This window comes from Mauremys mutica, chromosome 9, assembly GCF_020497125.1.
Source record: "Mauremys mutica isolate MM-2020 ecotype Southern chromosome 9, ASM2049712v1, whole genome shotgun sequence".
NCBI lineage: Eukaryota > Metazoa > Chordata > Testudines > Geoemydidae > Mauremys > Mauremys mutica.
The window spans coordinates 84,124,505-84,151,955 of record NC_059080.1 but is presented as its reverse complement, the minus strand read 5'-3'; the positions used below and the strand labels follow the sequence as shown (position 1 = coordinate 84,151,955).

The 27,451-nt window shown below is 40.8% G+C and overlaps 1 protein-coding gene across 2 annotated transcripts in view; it reads left to right on the top strand.

Moving 5' to 3' along the window:
- PPM1L (protein phosphatase, Mg2+/Mn2+ dependent 1L) overlaps positions 1 to 27,451 on the top strand; it is a 174,358-nt gene that overhangs the window by 109,010 nt on the left and 37,897 nt on the right. For both annotated transcript variants that reach the window (XM_045031577.1, XM_045031578.1), the window contains exon 2: positions 13,955 to 14,129. In XM_045031577.1, the coding sequence (XP_044887512.1) occupies positions 13,955 to 14,129 (175 nt within the window). The remainder of the gene's footprint in view (positions 1 to 13,954; positions 14,130 to 27,451) is intronic.

Below are 27,451 nucleotides of genomic sequence, written 5' to 3'. Positions count from 1 at the left end.
TTATTCAAAGTGAATGGAGGGAAAATATGATTTTGTGAATAACCTCTGCTTTCTTTATTGCATGATTTTAAAAAAAAATTAAGTTATACTAATACAGATATATATATACACCTCTAAAATCAGTTAGGTACTTTTTGAGTAAATTGGAGTAGGGGCATTTAGGAATGGAGGTAAACCTAGTGAGAATTCAAGATGCTGCATTTTTGAGTAGTGGGAGTAAATGGATAGAAACATCCTTTCCCCCTAAGCAAATGATGGGTTTCTATAGATAAGCCTAGAAATGAGTCATTAATCTACATTTCTCAGTCATTCTCTTGAAGCAGTGATCTGTTTGAGGAAGGAGTTAGTGGATTTCTCCAAAATACATTACCAGGAAGTTACCAGAATTCAACAGCTTGCTCGGTCCAATTCATAAGAATTTCCTAAACTCATGTCGCAATGTTGAATGTCATGGGGGCAGTCAAAATAGGGTCAAGACATCTATATGTTTTGAGGACAGAATTAAACAGATCCATGTAACAGAGAGAATAGAGGCTGTATTAATCAAAGTGCTAGGTAATGCAGGTTTCCTGAGTCCACAGGCTATGTGTGCTCTGATAAAGGATTTGACCTTTCCAGGATTGTTCTGATAGATAGGGTGACCAGATGTCCCAATTTTTATAGGGACAGTCTCGATTTTTGGGTCTTTTTCTTATATGGCTCCTATTACCCCCCACCCCCATCACCTAGGTGTATCTTCCACCACTTCAAACAAACAAATCACAAAGTCTCATTCCAGGGCTCTTTTAGATCATAATTTTTCTTGTTTCTCTAGCTTACTATTAAATGAGAAGTGAAGATGCTATAAACTGTGGACTGTAGAGAGTAGATATAGAATGGAAAGTTGTCTGTGAAGAAGACTACCATTGTTTACCTATGCCCAGTGGCTTCCAACCATTTTATAGATCTATGAAAGGAATCTGTCATGTTTCATAGATAATGGTGAAATAAATTGTTTAGTATTGTATGTCACATGCTTCAAAAGAAACCAAAGACTTGTGACCTTTCACAGATAATATTTTTGTCAGCTCACTTGCAGTGCGGAATGCTATTTCACCTGATCTATACCCTTAGATTGTATAGGAACGTACGAGAAAATTCTATAAATCCAGTATATATCTACTTGTGCAGCTGTATCCCTGAACAACCTGAGCTTCCCTCAAGATCAGGCCTTAATGCCTCTGTCAGGATAGAGGCAAAATCTGTAAAGCTGCTAGAGAGTTGTTTTAGCAAAACCCACAAGAACTTGAATATTTATTGCATTTAACTCACAGTATTACTAATTAAAACCTGTCATGTCACACACAAACAGGATTAGAAAGTATTTGGTTTATTATGGATGCATTTATTTGAATCAAGGCAAGCTACTGGAATCATTCTTTTCTGTTGCAAGGTCTAGTTTTGTCTCGGATATGTGCATAGACTCCCACTTAAGTCATTTGGAACTGTAGGACTGAATTTTAACATTTTCTGGTGACAAGGAAGTGTGTTCCTTTTTTACAAACCACAATATCTAGGACTACAGTACACAGAGAGAAGGGAAACCAGTTCTGAAGGAGTCTAGTAGGGGCAGGGCCGGTGCAACCCATTAGGTGACCTAGGCGGTCACCTAGGGCACTAGCATTTGGGGGGCGGCATTTCGGGTCCTTCGGCGGCAACCGCAGCGGCCAGATCTTCATCCGCCCCAGCTGTCGTCGGCATTTAGGCGGAGGGAGCTGCAGCAGGGAGGCTCAGGGAGGGCTGCCTGCAGCAAGTAAGGGAGGGGGTGGCGGCATGCAGGGGAACTCCCCGCCGCAGCTCAACTCTGCTCCGCCTCCTCCCTGAGCACTCCCTCGCCGCTCCACTTCTCCCCCCTCCCAGGCTTGCAGCGCCAATCAGTTCCTAGAACTGGAAGGGACCTCGAAAGGTCATCGAGTCCAGCCCCCAGCCTTCACTAGCAGGACCAAGTACTGATTTTTGCCCCAAATCCCTAAGTGGCCCCCTCAAGGATTGAATTTACAACTCTGGGTTTAGCAGGCCAATGCTCAAAGCACTGAGCTATCCCTCCCCCCCATCAATACAAATGGAAATGTGTTTTTTGTTTGCATCATAGTCTTATAGACTTGCCTATGTCACAGAACCATCAGAAGAGTCTGTCTTGTCTTGTCTGGTCTCTTTACCCAGGACTAGATTAATAGGGGTGTGTCTGATCAGGATTAAAGTGCATTAGCGGAACTGTCTGTATGGAACTTTACACAGTTCCTACCCATACTGTGCCTAGTTTTAGTTAGTAGTATTTAATAATCCCTCAATTTCATGAGCACCATATTCTCTCACATTTTTAACTCTTCAGGGACTGAAAATGACCTCTCCCTTCTTTTAATAAGGACTTAAGCATAAAATTGCACATAGTGCTGTTGTCAGTACTATTAAAAATTCAACTAAAGGCTTGCCTGTCACAGTGTAACAGACTGTAACCCAACCCAGATTTTAATGTTCTGTAATTGAATACCTTGCAGTTCCTCCCTACTGAGCAAGTGTATGCATCCTGACATTGTTTTTCCAAGGAGCCTGGAGCCAAAGAGCAGTTGTCAGAAGTTTAATGATATGCTACTGTAACAAAGATGAATTTCAAGGTAGACAGAAGTAAATTAAAGTATGTGCTGCTGCTGTTACTGCTGCCAGATTGTCATGTACATCCAGCTTCCTGCAAGGGCAATGAAACCTTGACTGTGCTAAAAGTATGACAGAATATTAGCCCTCTGAAATACTCTTTCATGTAACAGCAAGGTGCTGACAAAGTTTCAGGAGGCTTGTTTTAACCTCTCTTGGGTTTAAATTGTATACACGGTAGAAGAACCTGCAGATCTGAATTATTTTGCACATAATTCAGCCTTATTTCCCATTATTTTTTAAATATTATTTCTTCTTCTCTTTTCACTGCTGTACCCTGGATTCATCTTACTCCCTTTGCTATCATGCAGTCCTCTAGCTAAAATGGTAGTTGATTGATATATTTTCTTTTGAGCTGGAACTCTTCTGCTGCTGGTTGTCATGGGAGGGTGCAGTTGGCACTTTCCTGTGCTTAAAAGGCAAACGCTGAGCTTCCGTCAGTTTCAAGACCGGTGTTCTGTAGAAGCCTAATGCCATTCCTGATCTCATAGAATCATAGAACTTAAGATCAGAAGGGACCATTATGATCATCTAGTCTGACCTCCTGCAAGATGCAGGCCACAAAAGCTGACCCACCCACTCCTGAAATAATTCTCTCCCTTGACTCAGCTGTTGAAGTCCCCAAATCCTGATTTAAAGACTTCAAGTAGCAGATAATCCTCCAGCAAGCGACCCCTGCCCCATGCTGCGGAGGAAGGCGAAAAACCTCCAGGGCCACTGCCAATCTACCCTGGAGGAAAATTCCTTCCCGACCCCAAATATGGCGATCAGCTGAACCCCGAGCATGTGGGCAAGACTCTCCAGCCAGACACTCAGGAAAAAGACTTTCAATATCCCAACATTGACCCTCGGTACTAATTACCAGTGGCGGCACGTTATTGACCTATTGACTAAATCACGTTATCCTATCAAACCATTCCCTCCATAAACTTATCAAGCTTAATCTTAAAGCCAGAGAGGTCCTTCGCCCCCACTGTTTCCCTCGGTAGGCTGTTCCAGAATTTCACTCCCTTGATGGTTAGAAACCTTCATCTAATTTCAAGCCTAAACTTCCCGACTGCCAATTTATATCCATTTGTTCTCGTGTCCACATTAGTACTGAGCTGAAATAATTCCTCTCCCTCCCTGGTATTTATCCCTCTGATATATTTAAAGAGAGCAATCATATCTCCTCTCAACCTTCTTTTGGTTAAGGAAAACAAACCGAGCTCCTCAAGTCTCCTTTCATACGACAGGCTTTCCATTCCTCGGATCATTCTAGTGGCCCTTCTTTGTACCCGTTCCAGTTTGAATTCATCCTTCTTAAACATGGGAGACCAAAACTGCACACAGTACTCCAAATGAGGTCTCACCAACGCCTTGTATAACGGGACTAGCACCTCCTTATCTCTACTAGAAATACCTCGCCTAATGCATCCCAAGACCGCATTAGCTTTTTTAACGGCCACATCACATTGCCGACTCATAGTCATCCTGCGATCAACCAGGACTCCGAGGTCCTTCTCCTCTTCCGTTACTTCCAACTGGTGCGTCCCCAGCTTATAACTAAAATTCCTGTTAGTCATCCCCAAATGCATAACCTTACACTTCTCACTATTGAATTTCATCCTATTACTAATACTCCAGTTTACAAGGTCATCCAAATCTCCCTGGAGGATATCCCGATCCTTCTCCGAATTGGCAATACCTCCCAACTTCGTGTCATCCGCAAACTTTATCAGCCCACTCCTACTTTTGGTTCCAAGGTCAGTGATAAATAGATTGAATAAGATCGGACCCAAAACCGAACCTTGAGGAACTCCACTGGTAACCTCCCTCCAACCTGACAGATCACCTTTCAATACGACCCGCTGCAGTCTCCCCTTTAACCAGTTCCTTATCCACCTCTGGATTTTCATTTCGATCCCCATCTTTTCCAATTTAACCAGTAATTTTTCATGCAGTACCGTATCAAACGCCTTACTGAAATCAAGATATATTAGATCCACCGCATTTCCCTTGTCTAAAAAATCTGTTACTTTCTCAAAGAAGGAGATCAGGTTGGTTTGGCACGATCTACCTTTCGTAAAACCATGTTGTAATTTGTCCCAATTGCCATTGACCTCAAGGTCCGTAACTACTCTCTCCTTTAATATTTTTTCCATGACTTTACATACTACAGATGTTAAACTAACAGGTCTGTAGTTACCCGGGTCACTTTTTTTCCCCTTCTTGAAAATAGGAACTATATTAGTTAATCTCCAGTCAAACGGTACAACCCCCGAGTTTAGAGATTCGTTAAAAATTATCGCTAACGGCTTGCAATTTCACTCGCCAATTCCTTTAATATTCTAGGATGAAGATTATCTGAGCCGCCTGATTTACTACCGTTAAGCTGTTCAAGTTTGGCTTCTACCTCAGACACTGTAATTTCCAACCCCGCACCTTCATTCCCATCAGTCACTCTGCCACTATTCCTAAGCCCTTCATTAGCCTCATTAAAGACCGAGGCAAAATATTCATTTAGATATTGTGCCATGCCTAGCTTATCCTTAATCTCCACTCCGTTTACAGTTTTAAGTGGTCCCACTTCTTCTTTCTTGGTTTTCTTCCTATTTATATGGCTAAAAAACCTTTTACTATTGGTTTTAATTCCCTTTGCAAGGTCCATCTATAGGCTCCCAGAAGGTAGCACAAAGTGTTGTTGTTATGCCATTGAGAGAGCCACTTCTTCCCCACCCCCTTCTCTTAATAAAAATAAATAAAATGCTGCCTTTTCAATAGAGCTTGGGAAAAAATTAATTGTCCTACTGAGTTCAATGAAGCATGAAGATATTTCTTTGCTCAAATAACCATATTTCAATTGTTTTTATAATGAGTAGGAAACGTGATTTAATGAAATCAAAAGAATTTGAAAAATTCAGATTCCAGAATTGACTTTAGGAAAACAGCCCTAAGACCTTTTTAGATTTTTTTCATGGGGAATCATGTTTATCATAATTAAATACTATTCTGTTCTATACCATGCTAATCGCTGATAACCGAGTGCCTTCCAGTCATGCATGAAGCAATGTTTATCACATGTTTTGTTCTCTCATCATGTCTCCAGAGGGAGAAGCATGTGCAAAAGAGTGTCTTGTTTTGGTAGGGTCTGGGTTTTTCTTTATAAATAGTCCTGTTGCTATTTTTGTGTTGGAGCAGAAAGAGGTGAGATTTGTGAACGTCCTAAATTCCTATATATTTCATGTCATTGTCTTGGACCACTGTGGCAGTCTGTACCCCTATGTTTACCTCTTTTATAGGACCATGATACAGTTTGTACAAAGTATGTCTTGTGAGGTATCATTTGAAAACTCATAATTTGCTGATTATTATTGTCCTGGTAAATTATGTGTGGTAACACTGTATGTAACATTATAAGATTCTGCTGTATGATATTACTAAGACAAGTTCCAAGTCTGGAGAGCAGTCACAAGCCAGTTTCCCCAGAGACAAAAGGCTAGCTGATGCCTCAGCCAGGTGTCAACAAAATCAAATGGACATAATGCACTGGTTAAGTGACCATTCTTTGGCAGGAAAGAGGATGTGGGTGAAAATCTACATCTTGACAAAGGAACAGCTGGGGGTTCCCATCCACACAGACTTTCTGTCTCCTGAACCTCAGCTGGAAATGATTCTCAAAGAAGAGAAAGAACTATAAGAAGGGAGAGAACATGGGGTGTCTGCTCTCCCTTTCTCTCTTCTCATGGTTACGGCTAAGATTTAGTCATGGGTATTTTTAGTAAAAGTAATGGACAGGTTATGGGTAGTAAACAAAAATTCACAGTCCGTGACCTGTCCATGACTTGTATTATATAACCCTGACTAAATCTTGGGGGCTCTGGAGGAGGGCTCTGGGGGCACCGAGGATGATCTGGAGGTGGGGGGCTCCAGGGGCACCATGGGTGCTCTGGAGGTTGGGGCTCTGGGGGCGCCACTGAGGTGTGGGGGCAGTCTGCGTGCACTGCTGGTGCTGGCAGAGAGAGGCAGGAGGTGACTGGGGGGCACCGCACCACTGGTGCTCAGGGGTCGGCCGGGGGGTGCTGCTGGGGGTGGGGAAGACAGCAGTGTTAAGCAGCCCTGGGCTGGTGCTGGGGTGTGTGTGTGTGCGATCCGAGACCACTACTGGTACTCAGGGAGAGGACTCGGGTGGCCCTGTGGTCAGTCTCACCCGCTTCTGCAAAAGTGATGGAGGTCCTGGAAAGTCACAGAATCCGTGACCTCCATGACAGATTCACAGCCTTACTCATGGTATCGACAGCACTTCAAAAAACATAGGAAGCAGCATTGAACTAGGGGAGGGATCCTGACTGAAAGAAATGAATCCAGTAAGACTGTTGGAACATGTGGTGAGGGAGACTTTGCTTTAAGTTCACTTAACTTGTTAAGTTAAGCATTAGTTGCATTTTACTTTTATTTTCTTGTAACCAGTGCTGACCTTTATGCCTCATTACTTGTAATCACTTAAAATCTATCTTTGTAGATTTGTAGATCTATGCAGGATTTGTGTATATTATTTTCTATTAATAAAATGAAGGACTTTATATGAGCTTCTATTGTCCAGGAGAGAGCTAGGCAGTACAAGATGCACATTTCTGCGGGAAAGTCCGGGACTGGGAATTTGCTGGTGTTGCTCTGCAGTGGAATTCAAGAGTGCCTGGCTTATAGCACTCATACGATATAACTGCGAGCAACTTACATGCCGGAGGCTGTGTGTGAGCAGACCAGGAGTGGAGGTTCTCACAGCAAAGCAGTGTAAAAGGTACCCCAGGTTGGAGGATTGAGGGGACACAGCTGTTCATCAGTCCAGATTGTACCTTGCATAATGTCCCAACCACCCCCAGAGAAAGTTCGGTCTCCTGTACAGATGAGCTTTACATTTACTGTTCCGGATCACAGTTTTTGTCCCAGAGCTTTAGACAGTCTTTTAGATATTTGGGGCCCAGGACCTGGGCTCATGAAAGATGAGGACTAAAACCTTGAACTTGATTTGAAATCCTCTGGGAGGCCAGCGTAGAGAGCAGAGGACAGGTTTGTGTTCACAGGAGCCTGTGTTGCTGAGAACATGTACTATAACGGTCTGTACTAGTTGGAGTTTCCGAAGTGCTAAAGGCTTCATGCCAAGTTATATAACATTGCTGTAGTGCAGCCGAGAGGTGATGAAGACCAGAATAACTGAGGTCGGGTCTTCATCTTTCAGGATGGGATGGAGTCTCCTAGCCAACTGGAGATGGCAGAAAGTGTTACTCGTGGACGCTTTGAGAGCTCAGCATCAGCTAGGAATCAAGAGTACTCTTAGACTATAGACTGAATTGATTAATTGTGAGTGTGTGCCTTCAAACAAAAGAGACTGCACAGTGGCTGCATACTCTTCAAAATGCTTTCCTCTGCCCACCAGCATCACCTCTGTTTTGTTCAGGTTCAGCTATCTATATGGTGAAGGATGGGCAGAGCTGTGTATCATCTACATATTGCTGGCACTTGAGTCTATGTCATCTGATCAGTTCACTTAGTGGTTGCATGTAGATGTTGGTTTTGGTCTATTAAGATGCCTTGTCTCTTAATTTATTAAATGACCAATTCAGATCGACTGCAGGTGCTTAGTAGTTGCATCAAAATCATTTTTTAGTCTGGTCATAGTACTTATTTTAGTTTTTGAAACCTGTAGAGATTATCTATCGGACGTCTTCATTATTTAATTTTTTTTATGTCTACCATAGATGTAATATGTAAGGGCTGCAAGATTTGCATGTGTTTTTTCTTCTTCTTTAAGAAAAATGTATTGTACATGAAAGACTGAACAGATTTTTTTCAACAGTGTTTCAATTTCTACTTTAGTCTTCCCTTCAGATTTTGTTTTCAGGTCATCCTATAAGTAGTCTTTCATGTGTACATATTATCGCTTGTTTAAATAACCAAGTGGTGTCTGTCTGCCTTTCTTGGCTTCAGAAGGTTAAAGAACTGTCTAATTTCTTCCCTGTTAAGTATAATATCTTAGTATGACAGTGGTTTCCTAAGATCTGTTTGGAAATATAAATCATATAATTTTCTGTACCTTTCAAAAATGTACCCAGTTTAAGAGTGAATGTTGAAGTATTATGGTATCTTCAGATTATAATGGCATGTACTGAAATGGCTGATCTCAACTTGGCATGTTTTGAAGGGTGATGATGATAAACAGTCACATAAAAAGAATCTGGCACATCAGAAAAAGGCAGGCTAATAAACAGGGACAAGTTTTTAAAGTGCTTGTACACAAATGCCAGAAGTCTAAATAATAAGATGGGTGAACTAGAGAGCCTTGTGATAAAGGAGGATATAGATATAATAGGCATCACAGAAACCTGGTGGACTGAGAGCAATCAATGGGACACAATCATTCCGGGGTACAAAATATATCGGAAGGACAGAACAGGCCGTGCAGGGGGAGGAGTGGCACTATATGTTAAAGAAAGTGTAGATTCAAATGAAGTAAAAATCTTAAGCGAATCCACAGGTTCCATAGAGTCTCTATGGATAGAAATTTCATGCTCTAGTAAAAATATAACAGTAGGGATCTATTATCGACCACCTGACCAGGACAGTAATAGTGATGATGAAATGCTAAGGGAAATTAGAGAGGCTAGCAAAATTAAGAACCCAATAATAGTGGGGGATTTCAATTATCCCCATATTGACTGGGAACATTTCACTTCAGGACGAAATGCAGAGATAAAATTTCTCGATACTTTAAATGACTGCTTCATGGAGCAGCTGGTACGGGAACCCACAAGGGGAGAGGCGACTCTAGATTTAATCCTGAGTGGAGCGCAGGAGCTGGTCCAAGAGGTAACTATAGCAGGACCGCTTGGAAATAGTGACCATAATACAATAGCATTCAACATCCCTGTGGTGGGAAGAACATCTCAACTGCCCAACACTGTGGCCTTTAATTTCAAAAGGGGGAACTATACAAAAATGAGGGGGTTAGTTAGACAAAAGTTAAAAGGTACAGTGACTAAAGTGAAATCCCTGCAAGTTGCGTGGGCCCTTTTTAAAGACACCATAATAGAGGCCCAACTTCAATGTATACCCCAAATTAAGAAAAACAGTAAAAGAACTAAAAAAGAGCCACCGTGGCTTAACAACCATGTAAAAGAAGCAGTGAGAGATAAAAAGACTTCCTTTAAAAAGTGGAAGTCAAATCCTAGTGAGGCAAATAGAAAGGAGCACAAACACTGCCAACTTAAGTGCAAGAGTGTAATAAGAAAAGCCAAAGAGGAGTTTGAAGAACGGCTAGCCAAAAACTCCAAAGGTAATAACAAAATGTTTTTTAAGTACATCAGAAGCAGGAAGCCTGCTAAACAACCAGTGGGGCCCCTTGATGATCAAAATTCAAAAGGAGCGCTTAAAGATGATAAAGTCATTGCGGAGAAACTAAATGGATTCTTTGCTTCAGTCTTCACGGCTGAGGATGTTAGGGAGATTCCCAAACCTGAGCTGGCTTTTGTAGGTGACAAATCTGAGGAACTGTCACAGATTGAAGTGTCACTAGAGGAGGTTTTGGAATTAATTGATAAACTCAACATTAACAAGTCACCGGGACCAGATGGCATTCACCCAAGAGTTCTGAAAGAACTCAAATGTGAAGTTGCGGAACTATTAACTAAGGTTTGTAACCTGTCCTTTAAATCGGCTTCGGTACCCAATGACTGGAAGTTAGCTAATGTAACGCCAATATTTAAAAAGGGCTCTAGGGGTGATCCCGGCAATTACAGACCGGTAAGTCTAACGTCGGTACCGGGCAAATTAGTTGAAACAATAGTAAAGAATAAAATTGTCAGACACATAGAAAAACATAAACTCTTGAGCAATAGTCAACATGGATTCTGTAAAGGGAAATCGTGTCTTACTAATCTATTAGAGTTCTTTGAAGGGGTCAACAAACATGTGGACAAGGGGGATCCGGTGGACATAGTGTACTTAGCAAGTGTACTTAGATTTCCAGAAAGCCTTTGACAAGGTCCCTCACCAAAGGCTCTTACGTAAATTAAGCTGTCATGGGATAAAAGGGAAGGTCCTTTCATGGATTGAGAACTGGTTAAAGGACAGGGAACAAAGGGTAGGAATTAATGGTAAATTCTCAGAATGGAGAGGGGTAACTAGTGGTGTTCCCCAAGGGTCAGTCCTAGGACCAATCCTATTCAATTTATTCATAAATGATCTGGAGAAAGGGGTAAACAGTGAGGTGGCAAAGTTTGCAGATGATACTAAACTACTCAAGATAGTTAAGACCAAAGCAGATTGTGAAGAACTTCAAAAAGATCTCACAAAACTAAGTGATTGGGCAACAAAATGGCAAATGAAATTTAATGTGGATAAATGTAAAGTAATGCACATTGGAAAAAATAACCCCAACTATACATACAACATGATGGGGGCTAATTTAGCTACAACGAGTCAGGAAAAAGATCTTGGAGTTATCGTGGATAGTTCTCTGAAGATGTCCACGCAGTGTGCAGAGGCGGTCAAAAAAGCAAACAGGATGTTAGGAATCATTAAAAAGGGGATAGAGAATAAGACTGAGAATATATTATTGCCCTTATATAAATCCATGGTACGCCCACATCTCGAATACTGTGTACAGATGTGGTCTCCTCACCTCAAAAAAGATATTCTAGTACTAGAAAAGGTTCAGAAAAGAGCAACTAAAATGATTAGGGGTTTAGAGAGGGTCCCATATGAGGAAAGATTAAAGAGGCTAGGACTCTTCAGTTTGTAAAAGAGAAGACTAAGGGGGGACATGATAGAGGTATATAAAATCATGAGTGATGTTGAGAAAGTGGATAAGGAAAAGTTATTTACTTATTCCCATAATACAAGAACTATGGGTCACCAAATGAAATTAATAGGCAGCAGGTTTAAAACAAATAAAAGGAAGTTCTTCTTCACGCAGCGCACAGTCAACTTGTGGAACTCCTTACCTGAGGAGGTTGTGAAGGCTAGGACTATAACAATGTTTAAAAGGGGACTGGATAAATTCATGGTGGCTAAGTCCATAAATGGCTATTAGCCAGGATGGGTAAGAATGGTGTCCCTAGCCTCTGTTCGTCAGAGGATGGAGATGGATGGCAGGAGAGAGATCACTTGATCATTGCCTGTTAGGTTCACTCCCTCAGGGGCACCTGGCATTGGCCACTGTCGGTAGACAGATACTGGGCTAGATGGACCTTTGGTCTGACCCGGTACGGCCTTTCTTATGTTCTTATGTTCTTAAGGGGCTGTATCATCTTGATGAGAAATATAAATTTACTATGTAATGTATGTATGTTGTAAGAAGGGTTTTCTGGCCAAAGTTCTGTTATTTGTATCCTTCATTTTAGAATGGTCTCAGTAGGATAATACAAAAATATCCTTATAGAAAGCATAAACTATTTCAAGAAAGAATTAAATGTAAATGTCTGAATTTGACAGGGAGAGGCTAATTACTTTATGGTGTGTCTTTTGGCTTTCCAGTGCTACATTTTATGGAACAATGTTATTTGTTCTGCACTGCCAGGTTGCAGACAAATTGAACACAACTACAATGATATTTTAAGGTGTAATTTAATCACCAACTGATTTAGGAATACTAACTATAAACCTGGGAAGTGTGTATGTGCAGAACTAAAGATGGAACTTCTGATCAGTCTTGGGCCTGAAATATTTCCATCTTTTTTGATACTAGCAGGGAAGCCCAAACACTCAGCAATGGCCTTTGCCACATCTTTCCTTTCCAGCCGTGTTGGTATGACAGGAGCAAAAATCTCATGCCTAGAGAGGAGAAGGATTTTCTGTTTGACTGGTGTTCATGAAAGGTTCCAGCACTGGAAAAGAGAAAGCTATCCTGTATTTCTCCACAGAAGGCAGTATCAGAACAGCCTTCCCCCACACTGACTCAACAAAGTATCTCATCCTTCATCTGAAGGAACCACTTCTAATAGTAAGAGAGTAACTGATACTAATGATAAGAGTACCTATTAGTTTAATACTGACAGTTATTTTAGTGATGTGGACACACATTCGGTCATTATTGATTGCCAGTTAAATTTTAGCTCAAAACCCCCTAATTTGGTACAACCATGCCACCATGTGCTAATTTGCTTCTTTCCGGCATTTATTGGGCATACTGTGGTAATCTTTTATGTTTTTTGTTGTATAATGTTCCTGGGTGCTTCTACCTTCCTTCCCAGAGCTGAGTGCATTTTAACAGTGGGAAAAGTGGTTGCTTTGTGTGATTTGAAGGGTGCTTTAAGTTCACATAAGACACTACTTACTCATTGTGTGATGTAATATTTTGTGTGTGCGCGCCTATGTACATTAGCAAATTTAGCTATTGTTGTAAATGACTGGTCAAGCATGGGTAACCGAATTACTGAACCCAAATGTTACACCATAAACTTCCTGCTGATGAATTTAAATATGCCTCAACTGGAGCTGAATCAAGTCACTTCAGTATCTCTCTAATTCGCTATAATTTTCTAGGGATCATTCCATCAACGAATGTGTGTAACTCCCAGTTACGCTAATGGAAGTGAAAAGTACAGAGGAAAGTGTTATACTTAATTCCAATCTTATTGTATTCAGACTAGTCTTTGCGCAAGTGTATCATTTAAATATAGTGTTTTCAGGCTCTGATTATGGCTGAGTCATAGCCGGTCCATGGTTAAGGTTGAAATTTGCCTTTGATTTGATTGCATTACTTTAGCACTTAGGAGCTCCTGCCACTGATCTTTACCACATTGTATTAGATACTGTACAAACACAAAATAAAAAGATGGTCCAGGAACTAAATCTATATGTACAGGTAATTTAGGCCACTACCTTTTGGAAGGAGCATGCCAAATTGTGTGATTTAGAAATCCACATTAATAGGGTGTTCACTTTCACGTTGGGGGTTGGCAGAGGGAGCTCAAAAATCAGAACACAGACCAAAAACCATGATTTAATATTAAAAACACAATGATTTTTAGGGGCCTGACTCATGTTTTTGGCACTTTGGGGGGATGGCAGTGCTAAGTGTGAATGTTAGCTTAAGTAATTTCCTTTTTTTTTAAATCTATATCTATAAAGTGTTTGCAGTGTGATGAAATATACTGGAGGAATGTTAACTCTTAAATTTAAAAAGATTTTGTGGGGTGGGGGAGGTTAGGAGGAATGTAGATAAATCTGTCCAAAAGAAGTTGCACTAAGAGCTAATTGACGCATTTGGTTCTTTTCTTTATAGTCAGCAGCAGAATATGTGAAGTCCCGCCTGCCTGAAGTCCTGAAACAACATCTTCAAGACTATGAGAAAGACAAAGAGAACAGTGTGTTGTCTTACCAAACCATCCTGGAACAGCAAATTCTATCAATTGACCGAGAAATGCTGGAAAAATTGACTGTATCCTATGATGAAGCAGGTATATTCACATTTCTTTTCTATGTTGCAACTAATGTTAAAAATGGATCAGCTTTCCTTCAGTCTTGAAATTCCTTTAAGTAGCTAGTGGTTGTGTTGGAAAATTTAAAGTTCAGCCTCAAAGTTATGAAGTGACTCAGTAAGACATCTCTTCAACTAAAATCAAGGAAATGCTCTAATTCAAGGGTTGAATACCATATAGCTGGAAGAACAGCTATTTTGCTAATGATGGTTTTGTCCTTTTTAACGTACTGTTGTTGATTGATCTACTCTTACTTTTGTAATGTATCTCCAAATTTTGCTATCGTATAGCGAAGTTCAGATCAGTTTATCTGTGCTGCCTTCTGCAGTAATAATGCAACTGTTCCTAAACTGTAAGCCCCAAATTTGACATTGTTACTGTTGTTTGCTGATTATTATATTTTATATTACCAGAAATGTGCTAAGCATTTTCCTAAACAAAACAGAAAGGCATGGATCCTCTCCTGAGGACAGCACAGTCTAAATTTTGGATGTGACATGACAAGGGAGGGTAGACAAGAGTAGAGAGGTGATGGGGTGACAGAAGACATGAGTTTATAGCAATGCAATTGTGTGGTTCTTCAGTTCTGGCATTTGCACATCTTGATAGTTCAAACAGGGTTTCTTTATTGTTTATTTTGTAATATTTGTTATTGTTTACTAGCTTCTTTTCTTAATCCAGTTGGTAAGGCACTCCATTCTAAGTCCTTGATCCAATCTTCAAATATGTTTCTCAAACTGGGGTCCATGGACTCCTGGGGGCCCACAAGGCTACTCCAGAGGGTCTGCCGCCCCCCCCCATCAACTCTTCCCCCCCCCGCAATTCCTCTCCCTTCCTCCCAGTGCTTCCTGCATGCCAGGGAACAGCTGTTCCATGGCGTGCAGGAGGTGCTGGGAGAGAGGGGGAATAGTGGAGATGGGGCGTGCTCAGGGGAGGGGTGGAAAGAAGCATCTTGGGAAACTGGGTACAGTATTTACATGCTGATACACAGAAGCTAATTTTCAAAAATAGCTATCAGTGTGCATCATGTATCCAGCCCGGGGAGCTCTACCCTCTGGAACCCTAACCTTTACCCTCTGAAACCATAATTCTAGTCCGGGGAGCTGAGCGTCTGTCCTGAGGATATTATTTGAGTTTAAAGGAATGTTTTATATCCAGTCCTCTTATTTCCCAGTTTTTCTTATCAAAACCATCTATCATCTTTTTTGTAAGCTATCCAAAAAATCTTATTTAACTCTGCTTGTTTCAACCGTTATTAACTGATATAGTTAGTCTGACATCATTAATGATGCTACTGCACAAGCAAGGAATCAAATAAAAGGGGACCTTATTTGTTTCAGTATTAAAATAGTTGGGTGTGTGTATGTATGTGTCTACCAATATACAAATATTTTAAGACCCTGATCCTAGAGTTGAATCTATAAGGATGGACCCTTGCACCTGTGCAGAGCCCTGTTGATATCACTGGGACTCTGCCTGGACATAAGGATCTACCCATAATGATGCAGTTGCAGAATTAGGAACATTGTATGCATTTTTGTGTATATTACAACTTTGGGTGGAAGATTTTGTATGGACCGGTTTCATTCAGCGTGTGTGTGTTAAAAATATACCATATAGTTCTACAAACCCAAATGTATTTTGATGGCCTCATTAGTAAATAATACATCATGTGAAAATAACATAACCTTAATAACTATTTACTACTTGCATAATACTAATCAAGAATGTTTGTGCAGAATAATTTAAATGCTAAACAAAATACATTAATTAAAACTGCTTTTACAGATGCCATTAAAATGCAGTCTGTTAGGCATTGAAGAAATAGCAAACTTCCTGAACATATTTTTCCTCCATCTTAATTTCAGTGAGGAAATAAATAGTTTGCACATTTTCACATGGGGTTGTGTACTACAATTTTTAATACTCCTTTTGTTTTTTAAAAAGCATAGATATGGAAGATTCACACAAAAATATCCTTGCCTACAGCAACTTGCCATCCTTTATGAACAAAGCTATTTAACATCTATTCTATATTGTTACTCTTGTATCATGTCAGTTTAGGCTTTTCAGTTTTTTTAGCTGTCTTAGTTTAGATTAACATAATTGGGGAAATTAATTTGGATTTTTTTTATTTCCATGGCTTCTTGAATATTTGGCCCTTGCTGCTACTGTAGGAGGTTTAATTAGTATATGAATTATAATAAATAAAATGTGGGTGTCTTAGATCAGGCTGCAGTAGGAATTTGGAGGTATTCACATGTTCCATGTTAATAGCTGGTCACAGTTTTAGGGTTCTGTTATTCATATGTTCTTGATTCAAAGTTAACCTGCTTCTGCTGACTTTAATCCCTTTATTCTCCTCTACCAGATGTACTATCTATCTATTTCAACATAAATAACTTCATGCCCGTTGTGACAGGTCTACCTAAACTGATTTGTTGGTATTTCTTACGTAGCCTGATTGAGTAGCCAGTGAAGCGATAGAACCACAAACTCAGGAAGTGCTAGCTGCCCAAAAACCTCTGCAATAAATATTTTGTCACATAGGTAGTGAGGAGGTTCTAGCACATGATAATGCAGAAGAAATTTGTAGAGAAAACACATTAAAATAACCCCAGAGGTTATTGGAAAAGGACTCTTCATAGTGTGAGAGAGAATTCTTAATGAGCAGCTTCTGAACTACCACCCCGATTCCTAAACTGTTTTCCTCTCTGGACTCTTTCATTGTAGGTCGTCTGTCTGTCTAAAGTATATGGTTTCTGTTACCATAGTGTCTGAGCAACACACATTCACAGCACCCCTGCAAGGTCGGGGAAGTACTGTTATTCCTCATTTTACAAATAGTATCTCTGCCCCTAAGTGACTTGCGCAAAGTCGCACAGGAACCCTGTGGCAGAGATCCAGGCAAGCGCCCCACTAGACCATCCTTCCTTTCAATATCTAGTCCTCTTATGTCTAGTCTCTCACAAAAAAGAATAGTTAGGAAGAAGTGGCTACATCTATCAACAGAGTGATGGGTTGGATCACAGAAATCCCCTTGGGGCTGCCAACTGATGTGCCAAGACAACTTCTGCCCCTACTTTACCTGCCAGCTTGGGACTCCAGAGCCCTGCCTGGCTGTGCCAGACACGCTTGCCGTCCACAAACACAGACCCAGGTCTGAACCACGTCCCACAAACTGCAAGCTTAACTGAAATCAGCTGAAGAAGAGTTCCTGTCTTTAACACTCAGATGCCCAATTCCCAATGGGGTCCAAGCCCCAAATAAATCCGTTTTACCCTGTATAAAGCTTAGACAGGGTAAACTCATAAATTGTTTGCCTTCTGTAACACTGATAGAGAGAGATGCACAGCTATTTCCCCCCTCCAGTGCATACTCTGAGTTAAATAATATGTAAAAAGTGACTTTATTAAATACAGAAAGTAGGATTTAAGTGGTTCCAAGTAGTAACAGACAGAACAAAGTGAATTACCAAGTAAAATAAAATAAAACATGCAAGTCTATGCCTAATACAGTAAGAAAACTGAATACAGATAAAACCTCACCCTCAAAGGTGTTCCAGTAAGCTTCCTTTTACAGACTAGTCTCCTTCTAGTCTGGGTCCAGCAGTCACTCACACCCCCTGTGGTTACTGTCCTTTGTTTCAGTTTCTTTCAGGTATCCTTTGGGGTGGAGCTGCTATCTCTTGAGCCAGCTGAAGACAAAATGGAGAAGTCTCCCATGGGCTTAAATAGACTTTCTCTTGTGTGTGGAGACTCCCTCCTCTCCCCTATGCAAAGTCCAGCTCCAAGATGGAGTTTTGAAGTCACATGGACAAGTCACATGTCCATGCATGACTCAATTTTTACAGGCAGCAGCCATTGCCCACATGCTATCTTGAATGTCTCCAGGAAGATGTCTTATGTGAATTGGAGCCTTCCAAGAGCCATTGTTCGTTAAGTGTTTCTGATTGGGCACTTAATTTGCACATTCCTTTCTCAAGAAGCTGACCAAATGCTTTACTAAGGCTACTTAAAAATCAAGCAACTTCACAGCCAATATCCATAACTTTGAATACAAAAATAATACATGCATACAAATAGGATGAATAGATTCAGTAGATCATAACCTTTACAGAGATATGTTATATGGCATATGAAGCATAAAATGTATTCCAGTTATGTCATATATACATTCATAAGCATATTTCCATAAAGCCTTAGGGAGTGCACTGTCACAAACAGCACCAGATTACAGAAGATAATAGAAAATTTGAAGAACATAGTCCTGACTTTCTAACTGTAGATCTTTTTAGAATAATTTCTGAACTGCTCTTTCCCATTTGTTAAAGAAGACCTTTAACCATAACCCAGAACAGAGACCTGAAATCTTGAATCTCAACTGGAACAGAATGTTAGGGGAAGGAGGGGAGGAGTCATCAATCTTTTAATTTCATCCTTCCTGAGGAAAGATTAGCATGAATGCTAAAGGTAGGGATTGAAACACTTTTTCCCATAGAATTTAAATTTACACCTTACCACCATAGGCCCAATTTTCGGCAAGTGTTAACCAATGCACGCTCTCATTTTGCAGAGCTCATTGTTTGCTCATATGAGCAAAGTAGGGTGTAGGTGGTGAAAATGAATGCCAGATGCATTTGTAGAGGCATTGTGAAAATGTCACATAATGTTTTTGGCAAATTCTAGAAACGTTTATTATATCGCAAAAAAACCCTAGCTTTTCTAGTTTTTCCTTCACCATCCATCATGCATTAGTTCAGATATTTGTAAATTCTTTTTGCATGCACATCAGTGTATTGGGATGTAATTTACTGGAAAATATGCTGACTCCATATAGGCAAGTCCATAATTGATTTTGACCCAGTAATAATCTACCTGAATAATCTCCTAACAATTACCATCATCTGAGGTTCTCTTCATTGAATCAACTTTGGAAAAACCAAATACACAGTAGTGACACATTTGAATTATTTTTCTTACAACTTTGTACTCACGCTTTAGTAGCCAGATTTATTTGCTTCATCTGCTTTGTTTATACTCTTGCCCACTGGATCACTTGCCCACTGATTCTTTTTAACTACTTTGATCTCAGAAACTCTCAATTACAATACCATTTGCAGATTATACATACTATGTACTAAAAAGATATTTAGGTTCTTGAAGGGCAAAGTACTTAACATGACCAGCAAAGGATTTTTTTTTAAATTGTGCCTTTAATTCTGCTTGTGTTCTGTTTTAAAAAAATCTGAAAGACCAAATTTGGTCTTCCTCGGTTTCTCTGGAGGAGCTTGGATATCTCAGGATGTGTATTATGAGGTCTTAACAGGGGCTTCCATTCTCCCAAATGTTAATTACTTGTTGATATTAAATAGTTTATAACAAAAAAAAAACAAAGATACCAATCCTACAGTCATCTGTTTTTAGTCACTTTGATTCATAGAGATTTGTTAAGAAGAAAAAAGTAGTTGAGAAAACTGACAATTCTTGTTGGATGGATGAGAAAAAAACCCATTGATTTCCTGTATTGAAAAATACATGTTTGTGCAATGGAAGGCTGTGCAAATATTTGGGGAATGAAATGTTGAAATGAAGCAATTGTGCGGAGTAACTCTATACATATCTCAGTAAGAAAAGTCTCTCAATGTATAATACATTTTAAAAATAATACGTAGAGCAACACATTGTAACCCGAGAGCCAATATTTAGAACCATAATCAGGAAGAAATACCTCTAATGGTTAAAAGATTGAGCTGGAGCCGGATTAGCATTCTAATCAAGTCACTTGTTTACTACAAAAGAAGTAAATGATGCTACCTGTTCCTGAAGTGCGATCTGATTACAAGTACAGGGCAAAATATGTATACTTAAAAATAACTGCTGCAGATGTTCACAATTGCAAGTCCTTCAGCTATTCAGTGATCCAGCAATTGTATTGGCACCATCACCTTCTCCTGTTGTGTATAAAAGAAAAAAACTGCAGTATTTTTGCCATGTTAGACACCTTTTAACATAATAAGGTCAAACCATTTCCAGTATATATGGAATGCAGGAATGGGGTGACAAACACAGTAATTTAAAATAGAAGAGATTGTTATAATTCCACTTAAAAATATAGTTGTGTCCTTTTACAACAGCTGGAGAGTATGCTGGATGTCAGCAAAACGTATCTTGTGGCTGACTCTCCAGTGCTTAACATCTGTAATCACAAGCAGCTGGGGTTCTGTTAAGTGTCAGCCAGAGATATTGAAAAGTTACAAAATATGAAGTACCTGATACACTGAAACTTCATTTTTGAAATTGGCTTTAACAAGGCTCTTAATGGTGTTGCACTCATACAAAGACAAAAAGGTAGATAAGCATCTAAATTAGTTCTTTATGTGGAGTAAGTAAATGTTGGTTGTCATTCTTACGTTGAGAGCAATTTTATCAGCCATCTCTGAGGTTAAACTGGACTAATGTGGAGCTTCTGCCTGCTGCTCAGGAGCAAGTACATTTCAGACTCCACTTCCCTTTACAGTACTCCAGTAAACTCCTTGGAGGAGAAGTACATGGATATCGGCACTCTGATGGCATAGTTATAGATGTCTTAAAAAAAAAACTCAGATGGTTTTAAATATCTGTTTATATTAGCTATTACTTCCCTCCAATGACTTCCAATATTTTTCTCCTTGCAGAATTCAAATCTTGTTAAACAACAAATTGTTAGATGCCAAGTACAACTGTATTTAGAAAAGATCCTGCTAAATGATCTTGGGTTTATCGTACAGTTTTGCATGTTAATTTTGCCTTTTTGCCATAGCATGCTACATTAATCATTTGCAGCTTCAGCAGAGCCAATGTTCCTAATGCCTCTCCTTGTAAATCTTTCCCTGTAGAAAATCAGTACATCAAAGCCAGCATATAAAATGAGATCATCTAAAAATAGTCATATAGTCATATGTTGACAAGCTTTTTTAGTGAAGTTTAACTAAGAAAGCTTCACAAAATGAAACCAGGCCAAATGTGACAGATGGGTTCAAATCCCCTCATAATCTTTAAATCCCTTAGTGCAAAAAATGGTATTCTTGACTAGCTACGGTTGGGTTAATTTTGTTCAAGGGTACTTTTTTCCTTTGGAGCCTTATTGAACAATAATCCTCTTTCTTATATTTACTGCATTTATAAATGTCTGGGACAGTTAATATCTATTCTGTACGAATAAAAGATTAGGATTCTTCTAAGGCATCATGGCACTGATTTTTTGAGTATGTTTTCAGAAACTAGTCAAAGACTGATAAGGGGATCCTTGTAAAATTCCCCCCCCCCCCCCCGCCTATGAGGTTAGCTTAAAAAAAACACCTGATGACTTGTACCCTGAAGGCTTTTGGGACTTCAGTATCTTGTCTATCATTCTGTGGCACTCCAGATACTCAATTTCTCCCTGCCATCAAGTGACCGACAGAAAATGTTGAAACTTGGGTGATGTAATTTCCCCCTACAAAAAGTGCCAGCCAGACCAGAGCTCAGCAGTGGTTTTTAAATCTCTGATAGGTAAAAGGCATCTCTGTAGCAAGCCCTTTGGCATGGGATCACCTGAGGTCTGTGGGAGCTGGCAGTCTTAAAGCCTGATGGCTGCTACTGTGCATGTATACTCTGTGCTTTCAAAGATAATTGGAAATATTATAACTGTCTGAGGCAATAGCTAGATTGTTAGTGTGCTGAGGCAGCTGGTTACTTTTATTGTTATTGGTGGCTTCACTGTTACCTTGTCTGCCCCATTCCTCCCTCCCCATTTGTTTGGGTTATCCACCTATTGTTTCATCATATGCCAAGATTTTAAGTACTTTTTCTATTTTATGTTTGAACAGTGCTTAGCGCACAGGGGTCCTGATCACTGATTGGGACTGCTAGGTGCTACCACAAAACAAACAATATTAAGTCAGAGTTACCTCTCAGTCCACACACCTGAAGCACTTTACTGCAGAAAGGTGATTGCTTGATCTCCACATTTCTACAAATCACTTTCTGCATGTTTATCTGAACTGATACCCTATTTGAGGGAAACAGATAACTTTATTTTATTTCAGTTGCTGACACTGCACGCCAGCTGCTCTCCTATACAGAGTCCTTTGCTTTACAAATTATGCTTTTTAGTCTATTTGCTCATCTTTTTCCTTTCTAATCCCCTTTCAATGTGGCTAGCTAAATGAAACCAATCACATCTGAGATTTATTTTCTCACTGAGCATTTGTACACTAGCAACTCAGGTCCCTAGCTGTCCAAAATCTCTGATCTGAGGAACAAAAGTTACTTTCAACTGAGGAACAACACTGGATGTGTCTATGCTGCAATCAGATATATGACTAGCTCAAATAACAGTAGCAGTGAAGCCTTTGGCAGCACGGCCTGTACAAGCACCCCTGAGGATCCTGGGTATGTCCTTGAGCGGCTAGCCCATGTTGACAACTTTACTGCTACTGTAAATGGAGCTAGCTAGATTAAAGCCAGCCCATGCTATGTCTACATGTGCTGCAGTCGCACTTCTGATTGCACTGGAGACTACCCTCAGTCATTAGTATCATAGTACATCTTACACTACCTGTATATGAAATGGGGCTCTTCACACCTTGGCTACTTCAGTCTCATCAGTGCATTCTCTCCTCATTAGGAGTCACAAAACGCCTCAAAGCGTTGTTGTCTCTCCTGAATCCATGCAGGATTAGATGATGAATAGGCCTTGTCAGATGGATTCTCCTTACCCAATCTGGTGCTGATTAGCTAGGGTGACCAGACAGCAAGTGTGAAAAATTGGGATGGGGGGGGGCGGGGTTAGTAGGAGCCTATATAAGAAAAAGACCCAAAAATCAGGACTGTCCCTATAAAATTGGGACATTTGGTCACCCTATGGTTAGCCTGCATACCTTATGTAAGATTGTTTTAGGACTCAGCATTCTGTAAACTACATTCAAGCCCAAGTTTAGAATTACTGGATTTCCCTCAAACTTTAGGATTGGAGACTGATGGCAATCTGCCTGGATCCAGGGGTGTGCACAGGGATTTAAATGTGACTACTTTTGGAGGGGCACCTTAAACACCAGAGGGAGCGCTAGCTGCAGTGCCTCACTGCCTCCCCCACCCATTGTCCTGAGCTCCCTTCTGCACACCCCAGGTGGGCTCCAAACATTTCCAGAGGCTGCGGGTGAGGAAGGGATGGTGCTCAGCCTAATGCCCACCCTGGAAGAAAGAGAGGAGGACAGGCTCAGGGCTGGGAATCCTGGGATGGGTGGGGGGGTGCTGGGCAGAAGTTGGAGACAGTGGCAGAGATGATTATCGTGGGGGGGAGGGGGCCTGCCCCCTGCTTGCCACACCTTTTTGTGCATGTCCCTGCCTGGATCCAATGCTGTGGGTCGTTGAGAAACCACCTACAACATTCTGAGTGAAATACAGAGAGGCAAAAACATCCAAGATTAAATGTCAGTCTGATAGGTTGGCAAATCCATCTGTCTCACAAAAAGAGACCCTGGTAATGTGGTTGCTCTTGGAAGAGGGTCTGGGGCCTGGCAGTGTGGCTATCCCTCTTCCATTTACAGAGCTCCGGTGAGGTCAGATCAATCTGGTTCCACTTGGACAAATTGACTATAGCAGGGGTCGGCAAAACCTTTCAGAACTGGTGTGCCCAGTCTTCATTTATTCACTCTAATTTAAGGTTTCGCGTGCCAGTAATACATTTGAACATTTTTAGAAGGTCTCTTTCTATAAGTCTATAATATATAACTAAACTATTGTTGTATGTAAAGTAAATAAGGTTTTTAAAATGTTTAAGAAGCTTCATTTAAAATTAAATTAAAATGCAGAGCCCCCCGGACCGGTGGCCAGGACCCGGGCAGTGTGAGTGCCACTGAAAAATCAGCTTGTGTGCCGCCTTCGGCACGCGTGCCATAGGTTGCCTACCCCTGGACTGTAGTATATTATGCAAACCAGGAGAAAAATTGAAACGGGCATGAAAACGAAAGTATGAGGTGTATTTATTTCTGTGTTTTAGACAACATCTGTGACTGCTGGTAGTAAATATCTCCAATGGCTGGAGATGGGACACTAGATGGGGAGGTCTCACAGGTCACTACAGAAAAAGTGGAGCACCCACAGGGACAGCACCTGAAGAAGAATTTATTTCCCAAGTGTCTGGCTGGTGGGTCTCACTGACATGTTCTGGGTCTAAGTGATTGTCATATTGGGGGTGGGAAGGAATTTTCCCCCAGATCAGGTTGGCAGAGACCCTGGGGTTTTTTGCCTTTGTCTGCAGTGTAGGGCATGGGTCACTTGCTGGTTTAAACTAGAGTAAATGGGGGATTCTCTGTAACTTGAAGTTTTTAAATCTTGATTTGAGGACTTCAGTAACTCAGCCAGAGGTTATGGGTCTATTACAGGAGTAGCCGGGTGAAGTTCTGTGGCTTGTGATGTGCAGGAGCTCAGACTAGATAATCACGATGATCCCCTCTGACCTTAAAGTCTATGGATCTATGAATAAAGGCCTGAAAGTTTTTTATTTGTAATAAAATTGGGAGGTTTTCTGCTTTCTTTTTATCTCTTTAATATAAGGGATCTAAACGTTTATTTTCTCTGGTTGTTTTTTTGCTTGAGGCCTTGAAGGTGAGGTCAGAATCTTGATACATGTGAATTGTGAACCCTACAACTTAACTGAAGGAATGGCATTGCTGAACATATAACAGACAACATTTATTCAAAATGTATGTTAGTCATAGAAGTTAAGGGAATAAAAGGATTAAGAGTCTGACTAATAATCCTCTCAAATACCAAGCTTTCAGGTTGTTGTGATGCTATAATTTCACTAGTTCTCCAGTCTCCATAATCTTTCAAGGTAGAGAGGACCTGATTTTCTTTATGGGTTAAAAACAAAAAACAAAACAAAAAACCCCAAGCAACGTTGGCTCAGAACAGGAGCTTGGGCTTGAAGGCGGAGCTTGGGGCTAAACTGGGGATGGGGGAGGAGCTGGGGCAAGAGGCAAGAGATGGAGTGGAGCTGTGGCTAGGGGCGGAGCAGGGGGCAGATTGAAGCAGGGCAGGATCAGTGTCGGGCTGGGTGGTGCTCTCTCCCTGCTCCCTGTGGGGACTGGCCTGGCCCCTGCTGCATGTGCCCCCCCAAACATTCCTCTGCACCCCTGAGGGGGTGTGCCCCACAGTTTGGGGACCACTGTTCTACATCATAAAGAAGCAAACTTGTACACAATAAAAAAGCACAAGCCCAATTTTTCCCCCTTTTCAGTTTACTTTTAATTAACTGTTGAGGTGTCTGACTTCAGAAATAACACTTGTGGATGCATGCAGAGCATGTTGGTTGCACTGCTTATCTTAACGTTATTTCAGGCAATGGTGGCATAGGAAGATGTCAATTTGCTGGAAATTCCAGACTGGAAGAAAGAATTCCCGTTCCAGGCTTGTGATAGAAAGCCATCCATCTGTGGTTTGGAGATCTTTTTTTGCCTGGTGACTGATTTGGAGAATAATGCCTGGAGAACTCTAGTGAAGTATGAACTGGGGTGTGGGAAGTTTGCTCTGCCTAGAAACTTGACAGACCATTTAGAATTAGAGTTCCTTCTGTATGAGAAGTTCTTCTGCAGCAGAATGGACAAAAATTTGTGCCAGCGTAAACAGAATGCTGAGGTAGGATGCAGCAGCATAGAATCGCCACTGGATGATATGCCTTTGTAACACTCTACCCTCCCTTCCTTCCGCCCAGAGCAGTGGTACTCCACTGCACTGCGGTATTGAAGGTCTTTGCCACTGCTTAGGACTTCATACTGTCATGCAGCAGACTTAAAATCTAGGCTGCCTCAGAAAACATTTTAATGCTAGTGCCAGTATGTGAAAAAGCACGCTGCAAGATATATACATCTATATGTTTGTGCCGCCCATCTGTAGGGATTACTCTGCTTGCACTCATAATCCGCGTTTTATATGCATGCAGCATTTCACGCCAAGTTAAATCGTTGGTTGCATGTTTGTCTCCCACCCCCATTTGGAATCCATCTTGGATTGCACATGGCTGGGGGTGGAAGAGAGGTAGAGGGTGCAGGAAAAACAGAGGTTCCTTCAAAGTCCACCTTACAGCACATAATATCCCCCATTAAAGTAGTGAGACTGGCCATAAACAGGCAAAGCCACCCCCCCTTACGTTGCAATATCTCCCATAACATCAACATATAATGTGGGGTAAACAATGAGGTGGCAAAGTTTGCAGATGATACAAAACTACACAAGATAGTTAAGTCTAAAGCAGACTGTGAAGAGTTACAAAGAGATCTCACAAAACTGGGTGCCTAAGCAACAAAAAGGCAGATGAAATTCAATGTTGATAAATGCCAAGTAATGCACATTGGAAAACATAATCCCAACTATACATATAAAATGATGGGGTCTAAATGAGCTTTACCATTCGAGAAAAAGATCTTGGAGTCATTGTAGTTCTCTGAAAACATCGACTCAATGTGCAGCGGCAGTCAAAAAAGCTAACAGAATGTTGGTAATCATTAAGAAAGTGATAGATAATAAGACAGAAAATATATTGCCTCTGTATAAATCCATGGTACGCCCACATTTTGAATACTGCGTGCAGATGTGGTTGCCCCATCTCGAAAATGATATGAGTAAGGGTGGATATGATAGAGGTCTATAAAATCATGACAGGTGTGGAGAAAATAAAGAAGTACTATTTACTCCTTCACATAACACGAGAACTAGGCATCGCCAAATGAAATTAATAGGCAGCAGGTTTAAAACAAACAAAAAGAAGTATTTCTTCACACCATGCATGGTCAACTTGTGGAACTCCTTGCTAGAGAATATTATGAAGGCCAAGACTATAACAGGGTTCAAAAAAGAACTAGGTAAATTAATTGAGGATAGGTCCATCAATGGCTACTAGCCAGGATGGGCAGGGATGGTGTCCCTAGCCTCAGTTTTGCCAGAAGCTGGAAATGGGCAACGGGGGGGTGGATCACTTGATGATTACCTGTTCTGTTCATTCCTTCTGAAGCAACCGGCATTGTCCATTGTTGGAAGACAGGATACTGGGCTAGATGGACCTTTGGTCTGACTCAGTTTGGCGGTTCTTATGTCTTACCCAGCTACAGCGATGCTGGTTCCTCTTCTGTGTCCTCTCTGCTCCACAATCTCCTCCACAAAGAGGTTCCATGACTCCAGCCAGAGATTGTCCTAACTGAACCCTAAAACAGTCACTATAGAAACTGGAAGGTGACTTTTGATGCAGAAGAAGGGAGTAGGTAGAGAGTAAGAAAATAT